The sequence below is a fragment of the Ranitomeya imitator genome, chromosome 8, assembly GCF_032444005.1.
Source record: "Ranitomeya imitator isolate aRanImi1 chromosome 8, aRanImi1.pri, whole genome shotgun sequence".
Classification (NCBI taxonomy): Eukaryota; Metazoa; Chordata; class Amphibia; order Anura; family Dendrobatidae; genus Ranitomeya; species Ranitomeya imitator.
The window spans coordinates 19145047-19164810 of record NC_091289.1 but is presented as its reverse complement, the minus strand read 5'-3'; the positions used below and the strand labels follow the sequence as shown (position 1 = coordinate 19164810).

The 19764-nt window shown below is 36.9% G+C and overlaps 1 protein-coding gene across 19 annotated transcripts in view; it reads right to left on the bottom strand.

Annotated features, from left to right (window-relative positions):
- Nucleotides 1-385: 385 nt before the first annotated feature.
- The window catches only part of FOXP1 (forkhead box P1), a 704299-nt gene continuing 684920 nt past the window's right edge, over nt 386-19764 (bottom strand). For all 19 annotated transcript variants that reach the window (XM_069736485.1, XM_069736483.1, XM_069736488.1 and 16 more), the window contains 3 exons: nt 17388-17457; nt 14503-14669; nt 386-5940 (listed from right to left, as the gene is read on the bottom strand). In XM_069736485.1, the coding sequence (XP_069592586.1) occupies nt 5796-5940; nt 14503-14669; nt 17388-17457 (382 nt within the window). In that variant the 3' untranslated portion in view covers nt 386-5795. The remainder of the gene's footprint in view (nt 5941-14502; nt 14670-17387; nt 17458-19764) is intronic.

The window sequence follows — 19764 nt, the reverse complement described above, 5'->3', positions numbered from 1 at the left end:
CCCCACCAATCAGACATTGATGACCTAGCATATGGATAGGCCATCAAGGTTAAAGTCCCGGACAACCCCTTTAATAGAAATTCATTAATGACCTAATTAATGTAAATGTGATTTTTTTTTTCCTTTAAAGAAAAAGACAAAATATAAAATGAACAAAAACTTAGAACTTTTATTTAGTGGATTCTTCATCTCAGATGTGTTTGCGGACTACAAGGATATTCACAAGAGAAGGATAGATCCATTTCAAGGGAACTGTTGAGATCACTGAGGTATCACGTAATATTTGTGTTTTCCTTTAATGCGTAGATCACAAATCCATGATATGAATTTCTCAGTCCAGTGGCCTTTCAATCGAAAGACATGAAAAGACAGGACGACTCAAAGCTACCAGTGTGAACAACCAGCATTTTATTGCATTTGAGAATGCTATACTGTCAGTTATCAGTACTGACTACACAACATTTTTTATTGTCTGTGTCAACAGACATGGAATGATGAAATTACAGTTGATGTGAGGAATGAGTTTCTTTTATGCCTTTTCAAAACAACAAAAATTACTGGCAGCAATTACACATGAAGCACCATGCTAACAGTCCAGACTGTACCATTGTCATCGAGGCGAGAAGAATGTGGACCAAGTTTAAACAAAAGTTCAAAAAGTTTTTAACAAAATCCAAATAGACTTATGATAAAAAAAAAATAATTGAGCTATGCTTTAAAAAAAAAAAAAATAATATTTGGAGGTCCAATCAGAATTTTGGCAGTTTTGTTTTTTTCATTTTTTAACATTTAAAAAAAAAAAACAGATTATGATAAACACAATAATTGTCAAATCAAACTGTCAAAAGTTAAAAAAAAAAAAAAAAAAAAGTCAACACACACAAAATAAAAATCCAATCAACCCAAGCCCCGATTTCTAGTTTTTCCTTTAACTCCGTATCTGACAATTTTCACAATGCATGGAAACGAAAAAAAAAAAAGGCTTTGTTCAACTCATTCCTGACAGCAGTTTACCTGATACATGGTACTATTTTGCTAATGTACGCTTTTCTTTGAGAATAAAGAAAGAAAAAAAAAAAACATGTAACAAATTGTCTTTACATCTTGGCACCTTTTGTAAAGTTTTTTTTTTCATTTTGTTTTGTTTTTAATACAAAAAGTTTAATAGTTTGACACTCCCAGTTTAATTATTCAAGACTTCACTGATAAACTTTTGAAAGTGTGAGCCCAGGATTCGTCATGCAAAATATTTACTGCAGGAGGAGAAAACACTTTAAAACAACTTTTTTTTTTTTCATATAGATATATATATGTTTTGTGTTTTTTTTTTAAACATATGAACTTCTTTTTTTTTTTAATTTTAATTTTTTTTTTTTTTAAGACGGCCAAAAAAGGCAGTGGTAAATTAAACAAAGGAGGATGGTTGGAAAAAAAAATGGAGGGTGGGAGGGGGTCAAAAACACAAAAACTGTACAAATATCATTGATCCATGATAGAAAAAAAAAACAAAAACGTCAGCTATGTTACAGTTTGAAAGGCAAATTAGTCAGGGAATTTCTCCCACCGTGTCAGCAAACTTCATCCATTATTTTTATTTTTTAAGCTGGGATAACTAAATATTATACATATGCAGCGAGTTAACTGCAATAGTTACATACAGTAGGGTTTTTTTTCCTCTTCAAAGCTATTTTTTTTAGTATAGTTATAAAGCAGTTGCACAACAAAGCAATGGTGTTTGACAAACAAATATGCTTTTATTCCTTGCAAGGATTTTTTTAAATGGAAATAAAAAAAAATATGTTGATAACCTGATCCCTCCCCTCTTCCCACAACTTTTAAATACAAATGGTTATGCAGACAATGTATGTACATTATGGGGATCTGAAATTAACAACCTCTTTTTTTTTCCCCAAAAAATGAAATAAAAATATATATATAGTGGCGTTTGCTGCATGATAAAAGCCTGAGTTTTCAGTTGGTCGTTAAACAAGTTCAACACTTGCATGATATGTAAATGCTTAATTTTTTTTTTTTTCATTTTTTTTTTTTAGTTAAATATGTTGTAAACCGAGCATGCAAGACATACAGTTAAGTGCAACTTAGTGAAATGTATTTTGTGTTTTTATTCATTCCAGAAAGGGCTTGGTTGAGGTATGCTTACTAACTTTTAATACATGCTAATGAGTTTTTACTTACGCCCCAACTATTCTTGCCAGAAAAAGAACAACTTAACCCCCTGTTCTACAATATATCACTTTAGGCATTTGTGTATTTTTTTTTTTTTTACTTTTCTCTCCAAAATCAAGCTGCCAAAAGAAAAAAAAGGAAAAAAAAAAGGAAAACAAAAAATAGGCCAGTGATGAGTGCTTTAAAAATACACAGATTAAATACAATGATGAAAAAAAAATAATTGTGTAAAAGTTAGAAATTAGCTGAAAGGGACTATATGTTTTACCATATTGTGTCATCCCAACTTTTGGAGCCAATTTAGCGGTACAAAAGAAAATTAAAAATTCTAAAATATTTTTGTGCCGTAAGATTTCGAAGCGACAGAGCTACTTAAGAGATCACATTTTGGTACCACTAAAAAAAAGTGCTTTTTTAATTTTTTTTTAACTTTAAATAAGTTTATATATACATTAATAAGAGAAGGAACTGATGCTTTGAGCATTTGATGGTTATTTTAATATGATGACGATACAGACCTCAAAAATGTGCCATAAAAAAAAAAAACTACTAGTAACCAAATCATTTCAATTTTGAAACATTGAAAACAATTGTTACAGAACACGTGCAACATAAATTGTGAGTTATTTAATAACTATAAATTAAAAAAAAAAAAGTCAGTTATGTCAAGAGGTTTGGGAGGCCTGCTAAGAATTTACACTGGCTAGCAACATTGGAGAAGCGATAATACTCTTCCTGATGTATATATCAGGCTTATGTGGTTTGGTCACCTAGGGTTAAGAAAACAAACAAACAAAAACTTTGGCTTGAAAAAGGTGGTCTAAAAATTATCCATATGGAAACTAACAGATTCCTAATAAACTACCCATAGTCTATCTCCATTAACAATATATCCTTTGCTAGATTACTTTTGTTTCTTTTTTTGATCATCAGCAAGAGGATATTTGGCTTTAAGAAACAGGTAAAGCATATAACAAACAACATCATTTACCATTGTGTAAAATCTTTGGTAATTTTTGGGCTGATGACTAAAGGTGACATCAATGGATTCTGTTCTTGTAGGTGATGAAACCCGCAACAACCAATTTGCCAAGAGTTGACCTAATTGAATAGCATCAGTTGATAGAGTGGGGTTAAAGGACAAGAAGGTGAAAGTGGTTTAAAGTGGAAAAAAAAATGATACAACTGCGCTTTATGAAGTTGGGGAAAATAACAGAGCACATCCGAATCGTTTAAAAAGTGCAGACTCCCGCGAAAACCTATTTGACGTCACATCCCTTCATCCTTCTTTTTTCAAAGTCAATGATTTTGGATTAAAGAAAAAGGACTTTAATTTTCAAAGATTTAGACCTTATAAAGTCACAAAACCTTCAGGCATGGATTGTATATAATATTATATATTGTAGAAAGTCACATTGAAAATAAACCCTCAAAAGTTTCATTTTTTTTCCGAAATTTTCAAAATCCAATCACAGGAAATCAAAATTTATCTCCAATTTCCCTGGCCAGTAATGTGTTACAACTTAGCTGTATGGTATTATTTGGGGTTATTTACAACATGCCTACACAGTGCAAAAATAAAAATCAATTCTTAAATTATTGTGCCTACATTATGCCCATTGGTATGGACTGGCAACCCAAATATTCTCACTAGCAAGGAGACTCTATAAATACTGTATTATCAATCTTCATGGTTTTTACACAATTATTGGCCTTTGCTTGGCAGGACTTCCTAAGTTTTAACTGCAAACTTTTCTCATTTTTTTTTAACTGATCGTAAACTGTATACAAAGGTTTCACAATATTTGGACATTGGAGTTGTTACAATGTCTTAATGCACGTGAGCATAGACATGTCCCAACAACACTAATTTATATCGCTCATCTTTTCTTCAACCGCTGGAGACATTTTTACTTTTTCTATGATGGTGCCAACAATTATGTTTGTTTATTGCCTCTGGAAATAGCCAACAATGCAATTATTCACCATGCAATTTTTTTTTTCCGTTTAAAGCAGATTGATAATTACCTGGACTAACACACAGTCTATCAAGTTCACCCCCTGTCCTCAAGGGCGCAGATGATCCTTAGTTTGCAATGGCTCACCCATTGCAAGTTTTTTTTTTTTTTTTTTTTTTACTCTTCCACCAAAAATTCATACCATGGCAATCTTTTTGCACTGCATGTAATGACTCTCTTTAATGATTTAGTATAAGAAAAAAGAGAAAATGCAATATACCCAAAAGTGAGAAAACAACGGTCCCAAGCTACATCAAGTTGAAACCTTACTTCCTATTTGTGGTGTATATATATATATATATATATATATATATATATATATATATATATATATATATATTTATATTGATTGCTTGGTGGCTATCTGATGACTCAAAAAAACTTTTTTGGATCCACATCCTATTTCTACATTTTTCAACAGTTCCTACATCTTGTTCTTTTTCAAGACTTTTTTTTAATTTATGACCAAAGACCTTGCCGAAAAACCATCATCTGGTTTAGTAAAGCCTGTAGCATCTTCTACGACTTTAACACATATTAATGGCAAAAGTAGGGGGCCGCAAGCTGCGTCATCGAGGAAAAGTTGGTACGTAATGGCGCGTCGGATGAAAAAATGAAAACACTGCTACACAGGAAGGAAGTTTTGCTACGCCATGCCTTTCTCTATCACTTTTTTTTCATCCTTGCTCTTTTAGTTGGCTGTCAAGGGCAACTTTTTGTAAAAAAAAAAAAAATTGTCTGCTATTTTGAGTGTCTAAATTAAAAATAATGTGATTTTACAACTTAAAGTAACTACAATGCAATGACAGAAAAAAACATTGAACAATTGAAGGACATTCGGCATCATGTAATAAAAACACCTATTAACATTCATCACAAAGTACAGAAAAACATTACGCCTCCGAGAGGTCTTGGGCCTTGAAACTGAGGCCTGAGGTCAGAACTTAAATTGATGTAGTACAATAAAAATAAAAGCAATACATTAAGAAGTTTGGGATAATTACTATGCCTCTCCCTCTGTCCCATACATATATATATAAAAAAGGTCACCCTCAATCCCATATGGAAGCAAAAGAATCGATTTTAAAGGCAGTGATAATCAGAATTACATGCAGTACTGTGCAAATACGTTGTCCATTGGAATCCATTTTTTTTCTAAAATCTGGGCAATAGGGATGACCTGCAGTTTAGACGCACATGCTTATATCGATGCCCTCAGTGTCCTTTTTTACGGCTGAACGTCAGTCCTTAAAAGTCTGCCGCGTGTGATGAAGTGAAGTTGTTTTTTTTGTTTAGCAAATTTACAACACTGATGCGCTGACCGTGAGAGAGGAAGTCGCAAGTACCAAACAAGTCGATCCAATGCACAAAGTACAAATTCCTTTTTTTCTTTTTTTTTTTCTTCAACAAAAAAAGTAGAAAAATCAAAAATACTCCCAAATGGGAAACTTGATGGCACTAAAGAGTTAACACATGTCAAAAGTTGTCAGGATAGTTAGGGCCAGGAACTCTCAAGACTGTACAATAATAGAGAGATCGCCAAGGCCTTGAACTGTCTTCATTCTCAGGATTGTGAAATTATACATGATTTTACTCCATGTCCTCATTTACAGGTTCGTCTTCATAATCTCTGTCCGGGTCAAAGTCGGGACTGTGGTTAGCTGTTGTTACTAGCGAAAGAGGACCTTCGTTCTCATCAGGATCCAGTGGTTCTTCTTTAACGTGTACGTGGTGCCTGCATAAAAAAAAAAACACAAGTTATACACTTGAGGCAAGGTAAGAAGTTTTTCCTTAATTATTAATCATTAGTTTAGCTAAAAAATGTGTATTGTAATGGATTTTTCGAGACATTTGCTCTAGACTTGGCCATCATCCAGTCCGGTTCAGTCCTCTGACAACCAGATCAGGTCAGTCTTCATGGCGGGCGTCCTCAGCCGAACATCATGGGTGCCTCTTGTGCTTACCAGGTGCTACACACCATGATGTTGCATGATGCCTATTGTCATGACCTCATGGAGCCTAGGAAGCAGAAAAGGCTCTCAGAATGCCAGGCCAAGAGTGCCAGACGCAGAAATAAAAACTGCTCTAGTCCAGCTGCCATGGAGGACCGAACGGGACACCTGACTAGGGCAGCACGAATATTTTGACTCGCCTTTAAAAAAAAAAAGCACTCCTATCAAACTTTTTATCTTCTTAATATATTGCAGTCATCATACTATATGGCACTGTGCACTTACAATTGCTCATTTTGTCCTTCTACCCAGTTAATTCTTCTCTTTTCCATTAGATCTATGACATCACTTGATTAAAAACAGACTAGCTGAATCCTTCTAAGATCTATGTAGAAACAGAAAGCCTCTCTTCCCTGCATGAGTCATCGTTATAACTACAATTCTACATCACTGCAAAGTTCCTAGCATACAGCTCCACCCACTCTTCAACTGCTGTTCCAGCTTCTCCGTTCCTTTCCCCTGTCGGGGATTTTGTAGTGATGTAGCATTGTAGTTTTAATGATGGCACATGCAATGAAAAGAGAGTTTCTGATTCTACATAGCACTTAGAAGGATTCAGCTAGTCTTTGTTTAATCATGTGATGTCACAGGATAAAAACTTTGATGGGAGTGCTTTTTAAAACACTTTTTTTTACTTTATCAATACCCCCTTTTATGTACTATTACAATAAAAAATATTCAAATGTAAAAGGATTACATAAGTAGAAAAAGGGAAACTATTTTCAAGTACTCTATTGGAGAGCAGCAAATTATTAGAGGTGGTCAGGACCCTCCCCAATAGCTGGAGCATCTCCAAAGAATGTCTCACTCTAGAAAAACAGTCACATCAGCCCACTGCTTTCAATAGACCTATGCAATACTTCATTTCACTACCTTCTGGTACCTTCCCTTCTGCTTTCAAACATGCCACAATCACGCCTATCCTTAAAAAGCCAACCCTCGATCCAACTGCTATGTCCAGCTATCGCCCAATATCACTGCTCCCATTCGCATCCAAACTCCTGGAACAGCACGTACACTCTGAACTTTCCTCCCACCTCTCATCCAACTTGCTCTTTGACAATGTACAATCTGGTTTCCGCCCCCATCACTCAACTGAGACAGCCCTGACCAAAATCACTAATGACCTACTTACCGCGAAAGCTAATGGACAATACTCTGTACTCCTCCTTCTAGACCTGTTCTCTGTTTTCGACATGGTTGACCACTGCCTCTTACTACAGATTCTCTCCTCCTTTGGCATCAAAGACCTCACCCTATCCTGGATCTCCCCGTACCTTTCCAATCTCACATTCAGCGTCTCCCACTCCCACACTACCTCTTCATCCCACCCTCTCTCTGTTGGAGTCCCCCAAGGCTCTGTTCTAGGACCCCTACTCTTCTCAATCTATACACTTGGCTTGGGACAACTCATAAAGTCACATGGATTCCAGTACCACCTCTATGCTGATGACACTCAGGTCTACATCTCTGGCCCAGACGTCACCGCTCTGCTGTCCAGAATCCCAGAGTGCCAATCAGCCATATCCTCCTTCTCCTCTCGCTTCCTCAAACTCAATGTGGACAAATCTGAACTCCTCATCTTTCCTCCATCCCATAGATCTTCCTTACCTGACCTATCTGTCGCAATCAATGACATCTTGCTTTCCCCCGTACCGGAAGTCCGCTGCCTCGGAGTAACCCTTGACTCTGCCCTGTCCTTCAAACCGCACATCCACGCTCCTTCCACCTCATGTTGCCTCCAGCTCAAAAATATATCCAGAATCCGTCTTTCCTCAACCGTCAATCTACTAAAATGCTTGTGCACGCTCTCATCATCTCCCGCCTTGACTACTGCAACATCCTTTTCTGCGGCCTCCCTTCTAACACCCTTGCACCTCTCCAGTCCATTCTTAACTCTGCTGCCCGACTAATTCATCTCTCTCCTCGCTACTCCTCTGCTTCCCCCCTCTGCAAATCTCTTCACTGGCTCCCATTCCCTCAGCGTATCCAGTTCAAATTACTAATACTGACCTACAAAGCCATCCATAACCTGTCTCCTCCATATATCTCTGGACTAATCTCCCGATATCTTCCCTCACGTGATCTCTGGTCCCAAGACCTCCTTCTCTCCTACACACTTATTCGCTCCTCATCCAACCGCCTCCAAGACTTCTCTCGAATATCCCCCATCCTCTGGAATTCTTTGCCCCAACGCGTCCGACCATCAACCACATTCGGATCCTTCAGACAGAACCTAAAAACCCATCTCTTCAGGAAAGCCTACAGCCTGCACTGACCCCGCTGCTGCCTCATCACTACCGAAGCCACCGCCTCACCAACACCGGAGCTCCTGCAACCCTCAACCTATTGTCTCCTTCCCCATAATCCTGTAGAATGTAAGCCCGCAAGGGCAGGGTCCTCGCCCCTCTGTATCAGTCTGTCATTGTTAGTTTGTTTACTGTAAGTGATATCTGTAACTTATATGTAACCCATTCTCATGTACATCACCATGAAATCAATGGTGCTATATAAATAATAATAATAATAATTTCACCTGTGGGAGTGCTGTCTGGAAATTGTACAGTTCCACTCAGGATATCCTACGAATCACACCTGATTACAGAAAGACTGCCCATGTTTAGATACCCTTCTCAATAGGATTGTGTAAAATATGCATAAGATGCAAGTTGGATTCAGATCGAGAAATAAGATTGTGACATCCTATTAAACTTTAAAAAATATCTAAACCAGGCATCCAATAATTTACTATTTTTATATTGGAAAATATATCCAAAAGGATTGTAATAAATAACTAAATCAAAATCCATACTAAATCGGTCTATAAAAACCATAAAAAATAAAATTGGAACTCAAAAAAGTTTGCACTCGCTATGTTACACTCATTTAGGACTGTTTGTAAATCACTTTGTTGTACTAGGAGAACCAAAAGAGAGAGTTTTTCTTTTTCCGTTGACTATCTTTTGCTCTACGCTCAAATAAAAAAACAATACTAATAAAATACATATTAACATTACCATGACACAAATAATGTAGATTAAACAAGACTTCATAAAAGTAAAAAATGGGAATTCTCAGGCCACAAAGCCTCAAAGAAGCTGGGGGTAATCACTGCTTAATGTGAGTTCTGCTTTTCTAGTTAACATGCAGAAGTTGCGAGCCTACTCTCTAGAGGACGACCCCAAGTGAGGTTCTATCATTAATCAACTTCAAGCAAAACACTGCAAGGAGACACCATGATACATGCTTTAAACTCCAAATTAATGCATATTTCTTTTTTCTTTTTTTTTTCTACAAACTGTCAATAAGAGAAGAAAAGCTCTGCCAGCAAACACAAACGAAGCAGGCAAAAAAAAAAAAAAAGAAATAATAAAAAAGGGCTTCGCTCAACACAACAATGTGATAAGAGCACCCGGTCCTAACGAGAATAATAACACTGTCAGCTGTAAACAAGAAAAAACATGATCCTCAGCTCGTGGTGGGCAAAAAAAAGAAAAAAAGGATGCTCTCCGGAGATGAGATCTGCCAAATTCCCCATTATGGAGGAGCATATGAATAACCCACAGGGGAATAGGGCTGATCGTACATAACAGCTATGATAACAAGGAAGAAATGTTGTGCGTAAATCATATTTACAGGACTGCCTTTACAAACAGCAATTACTTTCTCACCGCTGAGTGGCTTTTGTCATGCAAAATACTCAAATGCGTAAACACCGCCTGGCCTTTGAAACGGTGAAGGGAAGTGTCATTTTACTGACATTATCTAATATTAGAGATGAGGAGCAGAAGGAAAAGCTCCTGCTCGCTCATGATACAATTGACTTTAGAATGCAAGGCCTACAAATATGTTGCGTTAATGAATTAAACTCCTACTCTCTGCTCATTGGGTTGCACGCCACCACCCACGCTAGGGTTTGGTTTTTTGCTGTCTTTTTTCTTTGGAAAAAATAGACCTTTTATAATACAAAGGATGAAAAAAAAGCACATAAGGGCCATAAGTGGATTTTTTTTAAAAAAAATGTGTCCATTGTATAATATTTGTTCCAATATCTATGGCATTTATTGTATTTTTGGTTTCTGCTACTAAATCCAATAGCTTGAAGGACTTAATAGTTTTTTTTTCAGGTCTTTGATATTGGCGACATATCTATAGAATGGGTCATCCCTATATGATATGTGGAGTTAAAAACAAACTGCAACCCCCACAATTAGCAGGTCCGCCAGACGCAATATATGGAGCCAGAACCGCACCTCTCTGTACACTGTGTACACTTGAGTGAGGCATCTCAGCTCCCATTCATATCCATAGGACCTGAGCAGCAGTACCCAAATATGGCCACTACAAAGTGTATGGCACTGTGGTCTTTCGGCTCTGTATACAGTGTTTATCTAGCCACTATAGGATCATCATATGGAGGTGTTATATGTCAGACCCCCACTTGTCAATATCAAATTCTTGAAAAACCTCCTATTCTAGAAAGGTACCTGAAATGATAGGCACATGTTAAAGTCATTTCATTTTTTACTAGTTTTTCTCTGTCAATTTCCCTGAGCTACTGGCTGGAGAATAAATGCCATGATGTCTCCCACACAGAAGAGTAGATTCTGCTCTCTAAACTCTTTAGCACACCCTAATAAGTGGCATCAGCATGGAGCAGTGTTGCTGTGTATCCAGATTTGAGGGCGGATTAAACACCAAAAATTTTTTAACATTGTGTATGTGCTTCCTCCCCTCTCTATACACTTCTACGAGCAGCATGTAACCTGATCCCTTAGTGAACTGAAAGTTTATCTTGTCTCTTCTTTCCTTTTGCAAATAATCAGTGTAATGTAATCCTGTAAATAATAGGTAGTGGATGGCCATTTACTAACTAGAAGGGAAAGGAAGATAGTACTACTCAACATACTCGTAAGCCACATTTTGACTTTAATACGTCTATCCAATGTATTTGCTGCATACAACATTTGGAATATTGCCCATGAGAATCTTTTAAGACCTCTTTGGTCTGTGGCACATGCTGGTGGTCTTATCACTGGGACCCTCAATGACCTTGAGGATGGTAAATAGAGGGGCTCGACCATTACTCCCTGGAGAGGTGGTCACACACACGCACTACCTCTCCATTTGACTTAGAAGGTCCTATTCTTGGGATCAGTGGGGATCTCAACGGTTGTCCCCTTCAGCCATCTTAAACTTATGTGGATGGGTGATAAATGTGCCCAGACTTTAAAACACGCCATAACTTTAAGCACAACGTTCGATTTTATTTTTTTATTTTTCTAGCGGAGCTTTAACTTATTTTCTGAGAAAGTTGAGCTGTAAATATCCTGACAGAGATGAGAATTTTGTATTTTATTTATCACATCTCAATAATCCTTTTATTTGTCCACTCTGGGAGCAGAGGAGTGTAGCTTGCGGCTGTTAAAAGGAATTGGGTTTCCGATGGCGCACACAGCATGAGGCACAACTGCTCTGCGGATACCATTGGAAGCTACGAGGATGAAAGTCCTACAAACTCCTATTAAGAAACACTCAGCAAGCCGAGTCCTGGGATGAAAAGAGCTGTGGCATTATAGCGTCGTAAAGAAGGAGTAAAAAAAAAAAAAACTAAAATAAAAAATAGGATACCGTATAATTTCCGCAGCTTCACCACGGTTTCCATGCTAACAAGGTAATGCTGAGATAATGTTGGCGTTAAAAGCTTGATTGAGTCTAATTTATTGGGATGCTGAAAAATTAGACGCATCATAACTGTTTACGGCAGTTTTTAAAGAGGAGGCTGCGTGGCAGTTTAACTCCAAATGTATCTTGCCGGCATTAAGAGGGGAAAAAACAGAAATTGCTGCCGCAATTAATCACGTTCCCTTCTCTGCAGAGCGAGCAGTAACTTTAAATATGTTTCTCGACGTTATTTTCATTTACGCCGGAGTAGTTTAGTAATACATAAAAAATTCTACAATATTTTGTTAGGCTTTTAAAGCATTGTAAATATCTCTCCTGGGACTCCGTAATCTAAAATCATCATAATCGTTTGTGCTACAGGTTCCTGTAGGATTCTCGAATTTTCTGCGATTCCATTATAGATGTTTAGAAAATGAGGGAAGGAGGATAAAAAAAAATAAAATAGAGAATTTAGAAATAAATGTGGTGCTTAAGAGGGTTGTGGATTTCAGATGAGTCTTTTTTTGTTAAGAGGGTCATCTGTAATGTATGGGACAACCTGACGCCAGTATTCAATTTTCCTGCAGTGCCTCCACAGGAGATACGAAGTATTACATTGTGTGCACTGAAATCAATGGATATCTTTGTAATGTATGGACATGCTGGTTCGTCCAAAGTAAGGCCGACTTCACAAGTCCAAGTTTCAGGCTGTGTGCACACGTTCAGGATTTTTCGCGTTTTTCTTCACTTTTTTTGTGATAAAAAAACATAGAAAAACGCATACATATGCATCCCATCAATTATAATGGATTCTGCAATTTTTGTGCACATGATGCGTTTTTTTCCGCAAAAAAAAAAGATTTGTGGTAAAAAACGCATCATGTTCATTAATTTTGTGGATTTTTCGCGTTTTTCCTGCTATTTAATGCATTGGGAAGCTCCGTGAAAAAACGCACAAAAAACACGTCAAACGCGCAAAAAACGCATGAAAAACGCATGCGGATTTCTTGCAGAAAATGTCCGGTTTTGTTCAGGAAGTTTCTGCAAGAAATCCTGACGTGTGCACATAGCCTCATGGTTCATGTACACACCACGATTTCTCGACCAGCCATGAGCTTCCTCAACTACAGTAGTACGCATGCCAATGAGGCTGTTGAGTTTGGATATGAAGACCCAAGGCCAGTCTGTACATGGAGGATGAAACTTGGATTTATGTCACCAGCCTAAGGGAACCTTTTTATCAGTTCTGGAGTGAAGACAGACCTTTATTAGGTTTAAATTTTTTTCTCTACTGCTCAGGGAGACATTGCTGAGCTACAGAGGGCAGAATATCTTCGAGAGTAGATAAGTTATCGTGGCATCTCAGTAGGCTGACCTGTTTCCTTGCAATACTAAGCCTTTTGGCTCAAGCCAAGGACAACAACTCCAAAGTTCTCCCCAAGTTTGAGAGGGTTGCTTTTGGCTACATTATTTTCTTCCAACCCTCCAAAACATACTGATAGGTTACTGGACATTCAATACAATTTACTCCAATAGAAGATGAAGAGAAAACGTTCGTATTCCAGCGCCTTAAAATTGGTAAATCTTTATTGATCAAAAAATCCTTGCACATACAAGATGCAAACATGTGGAAATGACAAGTTAAAGTGACGCGTTTCGATCTATAGAGATCTTAATCATTGCTATAGATCGAAACGTGTCGCTTTAACTTGTCATTTCCACATGTTTGCATCTTGTATGTGCAAGGATTTTTCGCTCACTATCAATTTTTATATGGATCAATAAAGATTTACCAATTTTAAGGAGCTGGAATACAAACGTTTTCTCTTCATCTTCTGCTGCTGCACGTCTGGGTCAGGACAAAGTTCCGGGCTCCGGTGGTTGTCAGTGAGCTGGCTGAGGCTCTTGTAGCCTATTTTTTTTCTTATTATGCAATTTACTCCAATGTCTGTGCTCTTATGGAAATCTGTGAGCCCCGTTAGGCACTGGGTCAGAATTATATCAGTGCTGAATAGGAAATATCTTCACACTCCTTGCCCTGTGAGCTATAGCCTTTCTTTTAGAAGAGTTCAATCTCTGTCAACTGAAGGAGTTGTGCCACCAAGAAAATACTGTTAAAATGCAATCGGCATTGCAATCCCTTGGTCACCATAGTTGGGTTTCAATAAACCCCTGGGCTATGAGAAGCTGAGGCAGGTGACAATGAATATCCATTTGCTACAGATGAAATGTGATATTGCATGGTGCTAAAGTGACCATTAAGGCCTGTGCTGAGTTTGCCAATTTATATACCTCCACTATACATAGACTGTCATCATATCACTCCCTCATCCCATAGAGACACTCAAGCTAAATTTGAGTATTCCTAAATGGCTTTCAGTGTCCCATAAAAAACAATCATCAAACAGATGTTGGCCTTGATGACATTTGAACCTAGGACTCTGATGCTGTAACAATAGTGATTGGTGACCAGCTCTCGGTTTAGGCACATGGACAGAGGTTGACTTTATGAGCCAAACACTTCAGTTGTGTTGGGATGTGGGACCCTCTGGATGATGAAGATTCACCAAAATCAGTGCACCCAAAATGTGAAGCAGTTTTGTACAGTTCTCAATACTCACATTGCTTGCATAGGGGAACGCCCCGGGCTACTGTCGCTACCATTACTGTTGCCATGTTCTATCACACCATTTAGTTCTTCTCTCATGGCACTGGCTAAGCTGGTCAGAGCTGGATTTCCCATGGAAGCCGTAGTGTATAGAGGTATACTGTTCTCAGCCATTGAAGCCTGTTGCAAAAGTAAAAAACATACTATTCATACTAAGCCAAAAAATCCCTCCAAATTTCCAAAAATGTCAGTATATCAACTATTTTTTCATCACACACATTTTCCATGTATGTCAGAACCTATTCATTAAATGGGTGTTTGCAACCGATGCCATCCATCACCCACTGGGTCCTATTACAAGACACAAAAATCATGCAGAAACCATTTTTTAGCATTGCATAGAATAGCGTGGTCTACAATGCTTTTCTATATATTTTTTGCTTTTGGTGGACAGACTTTAAATGGACACTAGTTAGGGGGACACTAGGGGGCCAAAAATGCAACTTTGAGGGCAGATTTAGCACTTCTATCAGGAGCATTGCCTGCATAAATGCTAAAAAAAAATGTGATGTGAACATGGGCTAACTGTGGTTTACGTACAGTATTTAAAGACACCTATATAATAGAGTTGAGGGAAACTTTCGAATTTGCTCAATTCAAGGGGAAATTTATTTTGCACTGAATTGATTTGATGCGAATTGAATTGACAGGAAAGGGGTTAAAAAACATAACCCCTGCTGCATCTGATCATCTGATCGGTTCTGCTATCTTTTTCTTCCTTCCGGGTTGGGTCTCCCATTCACAAGACCCCACAACGTCACTTGAGATGCAATGTATGACATTGACAAGCACCGCTCCGGAGGCGGTTACATGGGGCATTATGCACAAGTCATTGCATCGCTGAGATGATGTGGGGTCTAGTCAATCGGAGACTAGGCAAGAACAAAGAAAGAAGATGGAGCCCATTAGCAGACAAGTGGCAGCAGAACAGGTACGAGAGATGAGGAGAGGCGAATATTAGATTTTTCCTTTGCAAAACCCCAAACCATAAAATTGGTGGCCGACCACCATTGTGCGGGACTAGTCTTTAGCAAATCGCTAAAAATTCAGACACTGGTGAATCCAATTTTTTGGCGTAAATTTCAATTTGCCCATCTCTACTGTATGATGAACTCAATGGCCAATCGAGTGTATTTTTGTCTGAATTTTTGCTAATTGTATTTTATTTTTTAAGCTACTGAAATATTTTTTATCTTTTTCATTTTCTGCTTATTAAAATTTGTATTAATGTAATACAGTCTGAGTATTTTTTTTAATATATTGTATAATGCAATCTTCTATAAAAAAAAAAAAAAGCTAGAATGAAAAAAAACAGAGATAACAGCTTGTGTTACATTTCCAAAAACAAGCGGTGTAGAATCTGCTGAGCATTCTAATTGGAATTAGTCATCGTTAAGGAAGGAATCTGATAGAATATAGGATCATTTCATTTTGCCTTTCAGCCTCATGAATGTAAATTGTGCTTGTAATCTTAATAGTATTCTACAGACAGAACAGCCTTTAAAATCATATTTCACAAGACTCGGGGGACAGTAAGCAACTAATGAACAGTATTTACAATTCTTTCCTTTCACTGTTGTCACTATTTGACTTCTAATAATTGGAGGAAATGCCCTGTTTTTTTTTTTATCCTTTTGTGCTTTATCAAAATTCTGATTTCCCATAAAAATTAGAAAATATTAGGTATCGTATGTGCTGCCTTATGTTGTGATGATCTTGTATAATTGAGCAGGCATTTATGAAAAGGCCACGAAGAGAGGTAGCTAATGTAGAATAAACACCAAATGCCTATAAAAACAAATACATAATGCCTTATGCCTTAACATAATGCCATAACTTAAAAAGAATAGTAAATATAAAAAAGTAAACCTGACCATAATCACAAAATAACAAAAAGAAAATATAAAAAAATGTAAAGTTAAGTACCGTATATACATACAAAAAAAAAAACATGAACATAATTGGAAAATAAAAATAAAATTAACAAAATTAAGTGAGAAAATAAAGAATATAAATAAGTAAACACGACAACCAGAAAGTATAAAAAATGGTGAGAAAGTATATAAATATAAAAAGTAAACATGACAATCATAATAAATAAAAGAAAATGTATATACGGTAAATATAAAAAGTAAACATGACAATAATATAATAAAAAGAAAATATAACAAAAATATAAAAAAAATGAAAAGTACGGTATATGCAGCAAATATAAAGTAAACTTGATCATCAGAAAATAAAATATAAAACAAAAACTAAAGTATAAATATAAAAAAGTAAACATGACAATAACCAGAAAATAATCAAAAAGGATATGAAAAAATATATAAAATAAAAAAGTAAAGCACTTGAAATAAGAGTCACAAATTATATCAATAAGCAATCAGAATTTGAAAACAGATTTTTTTTTTTCTATATTTTTTTTTTGCAATTTTTTTTTTGTTCTTCCCTAGACTCCCGAAACAATAGGAGGTCATGTGACACAGTATTCTTTCATTCTGCACATTAATAGCTCGGCTCGAGTAATTACACTTGTGGTATTTTTGCCTCAAGTGAAATTCTGAAATAAGAGGATGGAAATTATGATACTGCTGATAAATATTAATAAGTGAACTTTTAATTTTTTTGCCACAATATTCAAAATGCTAAGCATCTAACTAATGCTGGAGCAGACTGATATGTGCCTGCCTCCAGGGACTGCGATGCTTTATGCACGTAAAAAAAAAAAAGTTTAACAGAATTAAAATTTAATATCTAATTAGAACCAGGATAATATATTTTGCAATAAGCAGAAAATACGCCAAACGGTGACATGAAGGGAAGGCTGGCACTACTCACCTGCAAAGCAGCATTGAGGGGTGTGCAGTAGGCGTGACTTGTATGAATGTTTTTAATTAGAGAAGGGCTACTGAATAAAAAAAAAAAAAAAAAGAAACTGTTACTAAAAATATTTTCCTTATTTTGTCTTAAATTAAACAAAAAAAATAAAAAAATAAATAATATAAAAATAAAATAAAAAAAACACTGTGAAACATACACTACTCAAACCTGCATGGAGAAGCTAATTTAAATGCAGGGCAGGTTCATTTAATTTCAACACAATAAAGAATTATACTGGATGTAATAGAAATTACAGCCTTGACCAGTATAATTATTGTGCAAATAATATAAAATAAAAAAAACACTACGTAAAAAGCATTTATGTTACCTACCAGTGTCTATCCTCTCTGTAGGCATAAAGCAGAATATTGCTCTCATTATTTAACAAGGCAAGAAAAAAAGAAATAAAAAACGAAAAAAACAAACTGCTAAAGTATACCAATATGATTCTGTCTGAGAATTTATATTCTTAAATATTCAGACAATTGACTTACTATTGCATGTGTACTGCTCTGTTCACACCATGTTAGACATGTATGAAAATCTCTCGGCTTGTATTTTTTTTTAATTTGTGGAATGCTCTGTTTTTTTTTTTTTACTTTCGTATTTCAATGCAGTTGATAAAAATGCTATAGTAAAGCCATAGAGGTTCAAGTATAAAGTCAAAATATATGTCCATAGCTTTGGCCAACATACAGATGTAAAAGCCACCAAAATTAAATCTGGCACTCTACATTAATGGTGGGGCACCCTATAGCATTTGTACTGAATAGCCATTTTCATTTACTTTGAGTGTCGAATTCCACAGGAAGGTTGATCACTTGCTTGTTCATCATTTGGGGTCTGACTGCTGGGACTACCACCAATCCTGAGATCATGCCCTTTAAATGCCCTGTTGGAATGGATTGGTGGCCGTATATGCCTGCTTCAATCATTCATTCTCTATGGGACTTCTGGAGAAGAGTATGGAGCTCACAGACGATGAATAAAGTTTGCATGTATGGCCATCCCACCAATAGGGCATTTCATGGGCGCAATCTTTGGATTGATGAGCGTCCCAGTAGTCAGATTCCCACCGATCAGCAAATTATCACCTATCCTGTAGATAGAAGAAAACGTTCATTGTGGGAAATAACGTTATCAGGGCACAGTCAGATGGCCGTATAAATCGTAACGAGATCAGAATTAGTGCATGGACTAGCCGGTGGCCCTTCCTACCCAAACGTGACAGTTTCATGTATTTATATACAGCTGTCAAGCTCGGTTCAGGAGAGCCATCAGCCAGTCCGTATACAGCGTTCCAATCTCCTTCCAATTAATTAAGCAGTCTGACTTAAGTCAATGGGATCCATCAGATTCAGCCACACGAGATTTGTCATTTCCATCTATTAATGTTAAGTCATAACACCAGGGTGAACAGAGCGTAAATACTAGAGTAGAGCAAAAAGATTCTCAGGACCCTACATCGGTGGCCACATTGGTAGCCCTTGGTTACTGGAACATAGACTCTACATCGGTTGCCACATTGGTAGGACCCTACATCAGAAGCCACATTGGTAGCCTTTGGTTGCTGGAACTACCTTGGTTGCCCCTGCCATCTTTACTGAGGAGTAATCCCGGCGCAATGTCATGCACTCATGTTGCGAAATGCAGTCATGGCAGCCTACTAATCGGAAGAGGCCGGCAGACACAGACTTGTGATGCAGCCCCTGGGACAGGGTCCTGTAAATCTTTCAGCTCAACTCTACTAAATACGTACAGTCGATCACTATCATCATAATATGATATAATGCATTTTTTTATGTCGTTACTTAAGTAGGCCATCCTCGAAGGGTGTAAGTACAAAAGAGGTGACCATTGCCATTCTTTAAGGCTTCATACACTATGAATTTCATAGTATTAATCTTAATATCATGGCTGGGTGATACCACCCATTTATGTAATGCCCACCATTGGCAGGCGTGTCACCCAGCCGAATATTGGCGTCTATGCCGAAATAGAAATGTCAACAATTACAGATTTAAATAAGAGTAAAGTTTCCATAACCTGACAGAATGGTCTTAACGGCAAGTATTAGTTCTCAGTTGAGAAGAATTCATTGTTATTTATACAGGTAACTTCCTGCCTCCAAAAAGAGGAACCTACTGCTGTGTTCTACAATAATCTCATATTGAAAGACACAGTGGGGGGGACACTCCGTTTTGTGTGACAGAAGTGCACATTTTTAACAGATTCACCATTAGAAAATGTTATACATTCTGTCAAGCCAGGAAAATATTGAATAAACACTATTTTCCCATAAACGTATAGCATTTATCCTACAAAACTCTAGTAA